General features: G+C 34.6%; 1 protein-coding gene across 1 annotated transcript; it reads left to right on the top strand.

Moving 5' to 3' along the window:
• The first annotated feature begins 4,605 nt into the window (after positions 1-4,605).
• Positions 4,606-6,785, top strand: LOC103338094 (heavy metal-associated isoprenylated plant protein 7). Its single transcript, XM_008241280.3, is given in 6 exon segments — positions 4,606-4,751; positions 4,879-5,068; positions 5,071-5,130; positions 5,225-5,427; positions 5,544-5,631; positions 6,182-6,785. Coding segments are annotated over 6 exon segments (984 nt in total). The 5' UTR covers positions 4,606-4,742; the 3' UTR covers positions 6,616-6,785.
• The last annotated feature ends 7,328 nt before the right edge of the window (positions 6,786-14,113 follow it).

Raw genomic sequence — 14,113 nt, 5'->3', positions numbered from 1 at the left:
CGCTAATGTAATATAAAGTATTCTGTTAACAAATACGTATGTGACAAATAAACTTGTAATTTACAAATGATGATGAAAATATAATAACTATATGAGGGCATATTATTACAAATTTAGATAATCGAAGAAGGCGCCAAAACAACTTCAAGCTGGTGGTTCTAGATCTGGACTTGTATTGTTCATGAGAACGACGAGTCGTTGAATTGTGGGTCAGTGCCATTTCTTGGGGGTCAATTTGTAATAATACTATTGGGTCAAGTTTCAATAACTAAGAAACACATGCATGCATGCTATCGTCCTATGCCCGAAAGTTTTTCTGGTGACGTGGAATTATTTTGGTGAACATTGATTACTTTTGTTTCTACGTGTCTAAAAGATAACAAGGCTTGGGACATGTCATTCCCACGTGGCATTCAGATGAAAGAACAAACAACAATAACTATTGGAAAAATAATTGAATTTGTTTGCGAGAAAATGGCAGACCCTTCAGCTGAAGACTTATGCTGTGCTTATTTGAGGCAAGCTCACATGGGAAAACAATCCCGTTTCAACGGGAACATGGTGACGTGGTTTTCTGTATTGGATTGAGAAGTAGGCCCTCTCTGCCCTTCGTATAACATTTTAATCGTGATTGAAAAGGAAAAGAGCACTAAGATTGTTATCTCCAAATCAATGGTTAAATGTTTTATAATTTGGTTGTTATTTTAGATATGATTTGTTAATAATAACTTGAATGAGCGCAGGTTTGAATCATTAAAATACAATGAAAAATAAATCATATAAAGGTGTCTCTCGAGTAAAATTATTACATGAATTGAAAAAATATTGTGAATATTTTTGTATATACGTAACATACGTTGATGCATGCCAGCCCTGGTATAGGTATGGAGATTTTGTGGTGGATGATATATATACATGTGGAATATGGGCCCTCTGTCTATATGTACCTCATCCAAAAAGGCATGGGATTATGGCCACCCATTGTGACACAAGTCATACCCCATATATATATGTTTACTTAGGTGACTTGATCTTCTCTAGATACATTGTTTTGCTGTTTGTTCATCACGATTGCATGAATGATATACAAATATTATAATGAAGAAAAATATGTATATGTATATATAGTTATTCTTTCATCGAAATGTCCGCATGTTATTATCGCACAATAATAATATCGGAAAATTTTTATATATATACATGTTCAAAATGACTTTCCACAAAATCATTGAGATTTTTAATAGAAACATATTTTCCTCCAATGTTAGAGCTTAACAAAGAAATTAGCTAGCTAGCTGCATTCACATTGTCCAGGCACTAAAGTATGCAATCAAATCGGAGTCATGTCACATTTGCACTAAATTACACATCAAAATCCTTATCTTGTAAATCTGATGACCACTAAATGATTCCCATATTGATCGGCATATCCCATCACCATCCCCATTTTGTGGCTTCCAAGTCAACATTATTGCCTACCCTTTGAAATGTTGGATCGTCCCCTGCTACGTTATTTGATTATCAGTCAAAATCTGGAAACTATTTTGGCTAATCCAATCAGTTTTCAAGCATATATTTGTCCAAATTTTGGATTATCCCGTTCTAATTCTTCTCGATCCAAAACCAATTATACTAAAAAAATTGTTTAGTGATGTGTTTCGTCTGACTAATTTCTGGATTAGCAATCGACTTTTTTCCCTTCCCACAAGAGCTTAATGCTGCTTAAGCAGGTTTGAGACCCTTCCTTGTCATATTGAAGGCAACATATTTGATACTTAGCTAGCTAACTTGTCATATTATATATATATTTATTAATTAGAAGATTCATGATGACAATTAAACATCTGTTTCGAGATATGCGGTCCCTTTCTTCAGGTTGAATTTTATTTTCTGTACTTTTTTTTTCTTTTACAAAATTTTAAAAGCAAGCATTAAATAAGCAATCTTTTTTGACAAATCGATTGAGTATACAACAAATGTTATACCCTTTTCATTGCCGTAATACTGTAGCATTCTATAATGATGATATAAAATCAAGTTAATTTCGAAGCAATCTATGAGTTGTAAATTGTTCAGTTTTCAATTTAAATTTCCTCGTTTAGAACTTGAGATGGAGCTAGCTGGCTCTATCTTTCCACAACTTTTCACTCTCATTTGCATCTGTCACATCGAAATTAAGTTCGAAATCCCTATTCAACTATTTCTCAACAAACTATAGCAAAAGCTATACATGCATACATAAACAAAAAGAATCAAGTCGACCTACCAGAACAAACATGGTAGGGTTTTGGATTTTATTTTCCAATTTTTTTAATAATGAATTTTTAGGTCGGTGGTTAACTCATGCAGAAGACGCCTTAGCTAATTGAAGAGAGGTTTGCTTTTTAAGCCTCTAGTTCTGCATGATCGGCCATGCATTGGTTCGATCCAAGCTCTTGGGTTCATAGGGTGCCACGTTTTCTATAGGTGGGCCAATATATCATATGTGTAGGTGTAGGACACCTCTTGACCTTGCCTTTAACTGAAACCCTTATCTCTTGCTTCCAATAATTAATGAGGAGGAGGTTTCAATGTTAGAGCATCTGCAACAAACTTCAACAGCTTTGAAATGTTAAAATAGATGAGTTATATTATCAAAACTCTCTCGAATAGTCTTCTTAAACTCAATCATCAAAATTGTAACATCTTTTTTTCTCTTCATGATTAGTAAATTAACTTTGGCTCTTCAAAACATTTAACATTTACTTTTACTTTGAAAAAATAAAACCTACCTTAAAAATATTTAAAACATGCATTTTTTTTTTCTTTTCAAACAATAAATATATAGACATTTTCACATGTTTTCATTATTTTTCATAACATTGCATTAATTAAACTGAAGAGTATGTTGAGGCATAAATTATTAAAGTAGCAAACAAAGCTTTTCAAATTGTCATGTAGGTCAACAAACTTCAATTTGAATAGTTTAGTTTGCTACTACTGTTAGAGATGCTCTTAGGCCCCTTTTGGTATGAGAAATCGTTACCTGGCTCATGGTTTGTTGGTATGGGAAATCGTTGCCACATGTTATGAACAAACCACAATTTGAAGAGTTTAGTTTGACTTTGAAGAGACTGTTAGAGATGCTGTTAATTATACCGACTCTTTTTCGAACGTATCATACAAATTCACAATCTAATAACATAAAACGGCAGTTTTCATAAACATTTTACAAGAAATGGATTTAGAATTCCTTAAATTCGATTCCCCCAAACATGCAAACACAATCTATTATACCATGCGGTTTGGATCATTTTGCAGCCTATTGAAAGCACATGGTAAAGCCTAGAACTTGGTCGGCAATGGAAATGCTGCATATCTCAGCGGGCCAATGAATACGTACAGACTGCACTTATGGGTTTTCAAAGTTTTGCGTTTTTTATTTAACTAACTTCGGAAATTCACAGGTAAGTTATAAAGAGCAAATTTAAGAGGTAGAGGGTGAGAAATTTAGTAGCCTACCATGCATTGCCAAGTGGACCACTGCTTTCAAGTGTTGTACATATCATATTTCCATTTGTGTCCTAGATGGGGTCAACAAGGTGAAATCATTACAATGCTGTAATTTTGCAATTCTTCTTTACGGGAATTAATAATTTATTTATTTAGATAAATAAAATTTAGAAAATTTGTCAGAAACAACCAATCGTCTGACTCACAATTAACATGTATATCCAAAATCTAGCACTAGAGCCGTTGAAGAACGAGCCAACTGTTTGAATTAGGAGCCTTCACTGGCGGATCTATTAAAGATCCAGTGAAAGACACTTGCTCTCACTCAATTATATTATTTATCTATGAAGGTGCCAATTTTTTATGAAATTTTATAAGTAAGGGGGCAAGTTGTTTGATAAAAATGCATCAAAAATAATAAGTATGCTACAAAAGGTTAGGAATGGAGATTTTAATATAAGGGAAACAACAATGCACAAATGATTTTACTTGTTTATATTTGATTTTACTTAATTTTTATAGGTAACATTTATTAAGTAGTTTGTGCATGTTTTACGAGTGGTTAAGTTGTGTCAGGATAAGTATTAGAATGAATTATAAATTTAGACGTTACTTACGTAATCAAATCTTTATTGACGAAATATTTGAGTTTACTTATACATGTGATTTGCAAGTAATTGCAGCCAAATATAATAAAATTCTTTTAATCCCACTCACTCCACGAAATTCATCCCACCATTCTAATAACTCCAAGTCCAACACATGAAGGGGGTGCCAAAATGACTACGCAAGAGAGGAAAGATTGTGAAAGCAACAAGAGCAATGCAGGAGCAGAAACAAGTGCAAGAAAAATCCAGAAATGCCCCAAAAGAGCCAAAGCAAATAAGCAGAGACAGCATGGAAATGATAATCATCTCCAGAAAAGCCCGTCCTACGTAGCACGTGGCCCTTAAAAAATGCCACGTCATGGGGGGGTGGTGTATGGTTTAGATGAGAGAGAGTGACATAGAGAACCGAGTTGGGGTTTGGCTTCAGATCTGATGGCCCTCAACAGGGTTTTAATATGAAATAGCAGGGAGAAAAAAAAAATACAGGAAACTCGAAAGTTTTGTACACAACACAAAGAGAGCCCATTCTCTCTCTCTCTCTCTCTACACTTGCACACATAAAGAGAAAGCTGAGCTCCACCCAGGACCGAGAGAGTGTTTTAAAACTAAATCAGAGTAAAACTAGAAACCAAAACTAAACCAATGGGGGAGGTCCTACAACCTTATAATCTTTACTGTTTTGTATTTTGTATTTTTTTAAAATATGATTGTTTCATTCAAAGTTTGCATCTTCTGTTTATTTGGGCTTATTTGTGTATCTGGGTTGGTGTTTGTTTAGGAGGAGAAGAAAATGGAGGAGAAAAAGCCAGAGGAGGTGAAGAAGCCAGAGGCAGAGGAGAAGAAGGAAGAGAAGAAAGAAGAGAAAAAGCCTGAAGCTGAGGAAAAGAAGGAAGAGAAGAAGGCTGAGGAGGGCAAAGAGGCTGATGCTGCTCCTCCACCGCCACCGCCACCTCAAGAAATTGTGCTCAAGTTTATATGCATTGTGAAGGCTGTGCTCGCAAGGTCAAGAGGTGTCTCAAAGGCTTTCAAGGTTCGGCCTTTCAGATTTGGTTTGTTTTCTGTTTGTATTAATGTTAAGTGTTATTGGGTTGATAGATTAATGTGTGTTTTTTATAAAATTTCAGGGGTGGAAGATGTGAGCACAGATTGCAAGACTCACAAGGTGGTTGTGAAGGGTGAGAAGGCTGATCCAATTAAGGTTCTTGAGAGAGTTCAGAGGAAGAGTCATAGACAGGTTGAGCTTCTCTCTCCAATCCCAAAGCCACCAGCTGAGGAGAAGAAGCCTGAAGAGAAAGAGCAGCCCAAGCCAGAGGAAAAGAAAGAAGAGGTACTCAGTTCACTCAAGCCTTTTCATTTTCAGTTTTTTTTCTTTAAAATTTCTAATTTCTTGGCTGATTTGGTTCTTATTAATTTGTTGGGTTCAATTGTTTTGGTATTTTGCAGCCTGTGGTTATCACAGTGGTGCTGAAGGTTCACATGCATTGTGATGCTTGTGCACAAGAAATCAAGAAACGCATTCTGAGAATGAAAGGTAAGCACAACCTTGTTTTCCTTTGTTCTCCAGAAACTCCAGAAAGAAAAAAACAAAAAAAAAGTTGGTCTTTTCTTTGATTTGATCCCATTTCTTCCTCTTGGTTCATGCAATTCTACTACCTTCCATTTAAAATATTTAAAAACAAAAACAAAAAACAAAATTGAAGTATGAATGCGTTGGCAATCAACGGCACTTTTATTAGTGTGCAATGCATCTGTAACCTCCCAAAAAAAGAGAGAGAAAAAAAAATAAAAAAAAATAAACTCTCTTTTTGTGAATCTCTTAAAAAAAAGTTTATTCTCTCACCAATGAGCATGACCAATGTTTCAATGTCAATACATTCTTTTTCTTAAATTAAATAAATTCCTTTTTAGATTTCAATAAACCAGGGCCAATTAAAGTCAATTCAATTCCATTAATTCAAGACCAAATCCCACCAAACCCAAAATATAACTTATGTTGAAAATCTTCAAACATCTCTTTCTTTGTCCTTCAAAAATCTCATCTTTCTGTGCTTTTTTTTTTTTTGGGGTGTAAATTCTTTTAGGAGTGGAATCTGCTGAACCAGATCTAAAGAGCTCAGAAGTGACAGTAAAGGGTGTGTTTGATCCACCCCAGCTAGTAGAGTATGTGCACAAAAGGACTGGGAAGCATGCTTCCATTGTGAAACAAGAACCAGAAAAGAAAGACAAAGAAGAAGCCAAAGAGGCCAAAGAGGAGAAAAAAGGTGGTGAAGAAGGTGACAAAGATAAGAAAGGTAAAGATGAAGAGGCAAAACCAGAAGAGAAGAAAGGTGATGAAGCTCCACCTGCTGCTGCTGCTGCTGCAGAAGGGGGAGCTGCCACAGAAGAGACCAAGGTGGTGGAGCTCATGAAGAAAAATGAATATTATTATTACCCACCAAGGTATGCCATGGAGTTGTATGCCTACCCACCTCAGATCTTCAGTGATGAGAACCCAAATGCCTGCTCTGTTATGTAAAAAAAATAGCAATGCCAAGGGTAGAATGGGGACATGGGTTGAAAAATGTTCAATTACCATATGTTCTTGGCCTACTACTGCATCTGCATGTGCCCTCTGTGTTACTGTGTAGTTTCTTTCTCGCTTTGAACTTTCATCTATCTACAGAGATGAGCTGTGGAATTTTGTTAGGCTGCTGCTGCCGCTGCATGTATTTACCTTTTTTGTTGGTAACTTGTTATATATAGACTATATAATATAAAACAATAATAATAACAACTATATCATAGTATATAATGACATGTAAATACAAATCCTTGTGCTTTTTACCAAATCTTTTATCTAGCCAGGCCAGATTTTGGAGTTTCTTGGGGTAAAAGTCTTGTCAATAACTGTTTTAAAACAAGTGAATTGGGAAGTTTGAGAGTGATTGTCTCCAAATCGTTTCAGTTTTTTCAGCTTACTCAGGTCACTGGGGAAGTTTTACCCATGTCTGCCTTGTTATTGGGATGACTTTCTTTACAATTTGTGTCTTTTGTATTGTTGTTCCTATTGATTTAATAAAATTCTATCACCTTTCTATAACCCCCCAAAAAAAAAAAATAATAAAAAAGGTGGATTGGGTGGTTGTTCTTTCTTGTAGGCCTTGGGTTGAAAAGTGATTGAAATGAATGAAACATAGACCCTTAGGTTTCCCATATTTTAGCACTTACAGTGGCTGTGAGATGTGCAATTCTGCATTGACCATTGATTCTCAATAATAAATAAAATAAAATGAAAAAGAATGCCAATAGTTGTCTTATGTTGAGCTCTGTGGACCATCTTTTGGTTGGGGCAAACAGTCATTAGTTGACAATGCCATTGCCAATTTTTAATACAGAGTATGATGCTTAAGGACATTGCTGGTTTCTAATCATATGGTGGTCCACACATATATATATATATATATATTTATATAAGTATAGTCAGATTACGGCATTCATTTCATTCAGAAGTGGATCCAATCCAAGATTTGTATAGCCTTGGTATGCAAGATTGCTTTAGCATAAACTGCCATCCAAAATGACAAAATGGATCCAATCTCAACCTAATCTTTATATAAATTCCATTTGGTGGTGATTTGATTTGTGTTTTTCTGTGCTTAGTTTATTATGGCCAGCCTCTGTGACAAATTGAAGCCGTAGCTAGTTTTTACTCATGACTGCCCTGTTTCCAAAACTGATTCTTTTTTTATTTTTCATCTCTGCATCTACCTTTCTGCTCCATTTTTCTAAGAATTTAATTTTTACCCTCCTTTCACCTTTCTTGATCATATCTAGGTTTCCTCAAAACTATATGATAATTGTTTCTCACCTAAATCTTGAAAATGCCACTTTTGGAAGACCACGTTTTCTTTAAAATTCTCAAATCCTAAATTAAATTCATAGTTGGGAAAGAAACCGTGTTCCAATGAGCGGTTTCTGGGTACCTTTTTTCCGTCACATATCCTTGCAACAACAAGAAACGATTCTGCAATGTAGTTTTGGAATATAGTCTGGGAAATGTGACAGTTCTTCTGGATTTCACTGCTCAAGTCTATATTCTTCAATTTTTAATCACGACCACTATTTGTACCATCTCAATTAATCGCTTAGTAATATAATATTTCTTTTAACACAGATGCAACGTTTTATTCGTACGAGAATGATAGTAAACTAGAACGAGTAGTTGACACGGTACACATAGTTACAAAATTTGACAGGAAAAGTGGGATGAGGGCATGAGTGGGGGACATTAGAGACCAAATAATACAAATAGGGCTTCATTCATGGCACCACAATCAATCATACAAGGACTATGAGTCAATTATATATATATATGTAAAGGATATTAGCACATGGAATGGCTTTTGGTATTAGTGCAGGTTGAAAGTAGCATGTCGAGAGCTGTACCAACATTTGCTAATACAGCTTAATCATGGCTTCATATTTAGATTATAGGACGGCCTGTAGCTCGACCTTTTCAAAAAAGTGTGTGTGTGACCGACTGGTTGATATATATTCTACTGCCCATCAGATTCCACACCTCACATGCTAATTTCATCATTCCAGCTAGGGCTCTTTGTTTTTGTTTCTTAGGTAGGGGTTCAAGCATCCTAAGTGAAGAACCTCTTGGTCCTAATTGAATTTGAGTCCACAAAAGCGTCATATTTATTAAAATATAAAATGCCGCTATCGTTTTATGATCATATGTTTAGCATGTTATGTCATCAACTTATCTTTAGTTGTAGAACCATGAAATGAAACTTCGTACAATTTCATTGGATCAGGACGATCACAATCTAATAATTTATAACAGTTAATTACAACTTCTAAACATTATATATTGAATTAAACATGCAATTTGAACGTGAAACTTCAATGGGAAGGAGAGTGGTTGTGCTGGTTTAGAGTAAGAATATGTCCTTGTCCCACGCTTCACTTTCATTTGCTCATAATGGGGAAAGCATGTGTTGATTTCTTAGGAGAAGTTCTGATACAAAGTTGTGTAGTTGCCATTCCCTCAGAAAGATAAGGTCCCCTTTTCCCTTTCCCTCCTAGTATTTCATAATGTCAACATGGGATGGGAAGCACCTTGTAGTCCCTTTCCCTGTCTTTTCTTTCCCTTTCCCTTGAGTTGCCAAACAAAACATTCAATCTTAGCTTCTCATGCATGCTTTTTTATATAGAGTTTTTTGTAAAACAATTTCCAGCACATTGGTATATATCCAGATGTACCAACCTAACCACACTTGCTTTCACGAAAAAAGCCTTCTGGTGGTGCATAAAAAAGAATTGCAATGTAGGCACCAATCTAGCATATAGGCAGATTCTCACACCAGTTGACACCGAAATGCTCACTACTCACCCTTTAGTTTTGTTCCTTCAAATTTAGAAAAAACCAACCACCTTTTAATAAATAATTAAAATGAAAAAAAATCATATATTTTTCTTGAACAAAGTTAATGAGAAGTGAACAGAGGTAGATGAAATGGTGAAAAGGGTATTAGTTTCTTACTGTAAAAACAGTAATTTTCTGAATTTGTGGTAAGAAGAGCCCATGATATTCACCTGCATTACTTGCAGTATGTGTATATAATATATATATTGACGACCTACCTACCAGCCCTGCCAATACTCTGAGTGGGCCATTGAAAATCCAGTGCCATAATTGTTTTTCACTTTATTCACTGCTAAATTTTCTTTTCTTTTTAACCAGAGATCTCAGAAAAAGAGAGACAGGATAAATAAAAAGATTTTTTTGGCTAAATTTTTGGTCAGAGACGTCTGTGGGGATGGTGGATACTGGGCTCCTCTGAGAAGCTCGAATTTTGATGTACTTATATTTTAGTTTCTGAGTCACTGTTTTTCTATCATCTTACTAGATGATGACGACGATGAAAGATATGCATATTAATTCAACAACATGATATATATATATATGATTCACAAATCGCCGCAAATTCAGTTTCTTCGTCTTATCTTTTTATCTACAGTCATCATCTTGGGGTACGTAGTCTTTGGAGTTTATATAGCTTCTGCTACTTCTACTGTTAGTGTTGTGTCGTACGGTCATGCACTGCTCAGCACCGTATGCACATACAGATTATGTACGTATGCATGTACAGAGCCCTTCTTTTGTTTGATATATATCTTTGGGGCGACGATGCCTTTCAACTCAAGCAACATCAAACTTTCTCCGCATCAATCATGAATTTTGATTCTTTTTATTTTATTATCTCTTCAATCATGAATTGGATTTTGATTGAAAGAAAGTTCAACAACTCTAGTCTCTGACAAGAAGTTCTTTAAAGGAAGGGGATAGGGATTAAATAGCCTGCTATGTCACGAACAAGGTTCATACTATTACTGCATTATTCAATTTCAAACTACGCCGCCATTGTAATTCTTTGTTTTGTCTTCGGATTATAATCTCAAAATAACCAATTCAAATCGATGAAGGAATGTTAAGTGAGATAGTTCTTGAGTTGTCAACACGTAAAATTGAGACGAGAATATATTGTTCTCGACTCAATTATCGAAAACAATACGAAACTCAAATAGATGGTATCATTTTATTTATAATTTTCAGTAATTAATCAACGATAACTTATGATGTGTAGAAGTATGTGTTTAATCGACAATTCCAAACATTTTTCGTTTTGAATTAAAGCATTATTGTCCATCATCTTCAATTCATCCTATCATTTTATCTGTTCAACAATTAATAGATTTGATTAACAACATAATTTCTACTTAAGATCTTATGAAACCAAAAACAATTCATATATAATTGCACGGTTTGGGCATTTGGAGCTGTGGGCAACTGGAGACTGTACTACGTCAGCGTGACGTGATCGGAATATTCCATTCTTTGTTACTTCCAATTCAAAGCCACACGTTGTCGGAGCGCGTGACCGTTGGCGCTTTGTCTCATTTGTATGGATGGATTGGGAACTTGGAACATGATGGGTTGGTATGGGGGCCCACGTGATGGGCCCAACGTTGTTTTACTGCCCAACCCACGTGACACCCAACTGTTTCTTTTCATTTTTCTTTGCTTTTATATATTTTATTATTATTCTGTGCTCTTCCACTTTTGTCTTTTTCTTTCACTAACTTTTCTGCCTCCATCTATCACTCTCTCGCGTTCCCAACTTTTTAATCTTTTATTTAACCTTGCAAATTACCTATTTAATTAGAATTGTGTTAGTATTACTCAATGCTACGTTGCCTTCTCTAATGTTGTGGCGACCAAGATGCTACATTTTTGTCCCCCATATGTTCGAGTTCGATACTCCTTTACGAGAGATAAAAGTTCATTTTGCTCTCGTTGGTGACATACAAAACGAGCATCGAACTTGAAGTTATGAAAATCATACTTGAAATATCACCCAATAAAATCAATAAAACTTCCAATAAACAAAATACTGGTGTGCATTTCTTAATTGTTAAAGATGAAAAAGATGAATTAGAAGTGCTGAGATAATATCTTTTTAAAAAGCATTAATGTTAATAACGTGTAAACGCAGACTGGTCAACAAAGCTGAGTAAGCATTTCGAACTCACACGTAATTAACCCTATCAATCCTCCGTAATTATGTACCACATGCATGAATTATGACACACGGAGGACTCAAAGAAATCACAATCTCAATATATATTATATGGAGATGGAAAAGATTGTGACACTTTGCAAAGTTAAAGTTTAAAAGAAAAACGTGGCATGAATGAAAGCCACAAATTGTTTATTGGAACTTGGACAGAGATGCAAAAGAGCATGGGTTTTGGATCGAAATGTTATTGGGATGAGATTGGCAATGATTAATATTTGTTTAGCCAATTGCAACACCAAAATATTTTAATTATTTGTGCTTCTATTAATCTCTCTAATTATACATTGCATTTCGTAGTGAAAACGTCTGATTAGAGACAAGATGATTTGAAGGGGGAAACATTATCTCCATCACTCACTGATCAAGAATATTGTGTCAGCATTCATAGGATTCTTGTCACCATCAATGTCATCGCTAGTGCTTTTTTAATATTTCATAAGGATGTCACAGCTAGTTGTAGCATGTACCTTCGCATAAAGTAAAAAAGATTACACACCCCACGCTAGATTTGATGTTCTTTCACGAGAATGTAGTAACAACTTTAGTTACTGTCTCACTGTGACCATTGTTAATTATTGTTATTACTAGTTTATACTTTTGTTTGATTACAAAAATTTTAAAATTTTATTGATTTTTTAAATACAATCGATAGTCAAAATAGACAATAACAGCGATGAGAGATTTTTCACACACATACACACACTACTAAGTTGTCATCGGGAGATTCGAACATGAGACAACTGATCTACAAGTCAAAACCATTCTTGTAACACCTAAATTACATCATGTCACTCTAAAGAGTATTTGTCTTCTTACGCAACGAGAAAGTTTGATTCTCGCTTTCTTCAATTTTTATTTATCGTCAAATCTCATTTGTATTAAATGAAAGACACATATATATGAATTAATTAGTGGTGCCTTAAGACTTTATAAAATCTAATGCAAGAGAGGTAGACCACTTATTAAAGTAGAATTAACTGCGCTGCCTGCCTCTACAAATGGGTTGCTATGGAAAAAAGTGAGATTCATAAGATGGGCAAAGTACTGTATAATAACTCCTCCCACATATAATTTATTTTGGCAATTGTTAGATTAATACCATATGATTTGTGTCCGTTATTAAAAAAATAAATTTAAAAGCTTCAAACCTCAAGACTGTCTGGAATATGATATTAAGATGAATTGTTTAATGTGATCGAAGAAGAAGATGGGATCTTCATGCTTAGCTTAGCTGCAAGAAGATGAGATAATTTTTTTTTCTTCATATCTATATATATATATATATATATATATATATATATTCTTGGCCCTCATTGATTGCAGGCTTTGACTGGATATTCTTGTCAACAAAAGGTCTCTAGTTTTTTGTTGACGAATCAAAGAAATCGGGTGGAGGTGGATTGAGGAGAGAGGGGTTGCCTTGCGAAAAGGGTTTTGTTTGGTGTGAAAGTTGGAGAGAGAGACAGAAACAAAATAATGGTTCTTCTTCTAGACTGGACTGGACATGATTCATCATTCGTGATTCATCATTCATGAAGATGAAGTGCTGCTTGCTTCATCTTTCTTTTTTTGCCATCTCATTTTCCACCTTTCTTCTTCTTTCCAAGTTCGGGGTTTGCGTGGTTGGTCTGCGTTTCACAAAGAAATGATTTTGTTTGAGCAAAAGAAATTGAAAGCGAATGGAAATATGTACCACCATGTATACCTAGCAGCCTAGCTGGACCCCACAATTGTGCGGTAAGATATCTAGATAAATAGCAGGACCCACAAGGGGATTATTTAGGTGGGCCCATCTCTTTGCTAATTTGACCATATTGGGCCATTATGGCTTTCTAATAAGCCCCGAACTTGAAAGAGATAAGCCTTTTAAGAAGGATAAACCATAAAGCCCAATAAATTGATGAACCAAATTAGGGTTTGGCTTGGGTTCGTCCGTTGACTTTCCAAACATCCAAAAAAAAAAAAGTACCTATATTTTTCTCTAAATAATGTACTTTTTTTTTCTCCAATAATGTATACCTAGTAAAACAATTTGCCTAGTATAATGAACTTATTTTTTTTTTCTAAATAATGTACCTATTTTTAATTTATAAAAAATGTACGAAAATTTCAATTACAAAGTAATTGACCTATTTTTGTTAAATATTTTTTTGGTAAATAATATATCTATATTTTTATACATATATATATATATATATTCATATGTACATTATTGGATATGTAATTTACATATTTTTTTTATTTGCAATTTTAAGGGGTCATATGTTAGAGGGAGTGGCAAAAGAAATAGGGTGATTGAAGCTATTAAAAGTTTTAATTAAATTAGGGTTAATGAAATGCTTGGAATAAATTATAAATAAAATATGAAGTTTGATGGCAAGGATG

The sequence above is a fragment of the Prunus mume genome, linkage group LG7 (genome assembly GCF_029339155.1).
Source record: "Prunus mume cultivar Tortuosa linkage group LG7, ASM2933915v1, whole genome shotgun sequence".
NCBI lineage: Eukaryota > Viridiplantae > Streptophyta > Magnoliopsida > Rosales > Rosaceae > Prunus > Prunus mume.
This window is presented reverse-complemented; position numbering and strand designations above follow the sequence as displayed.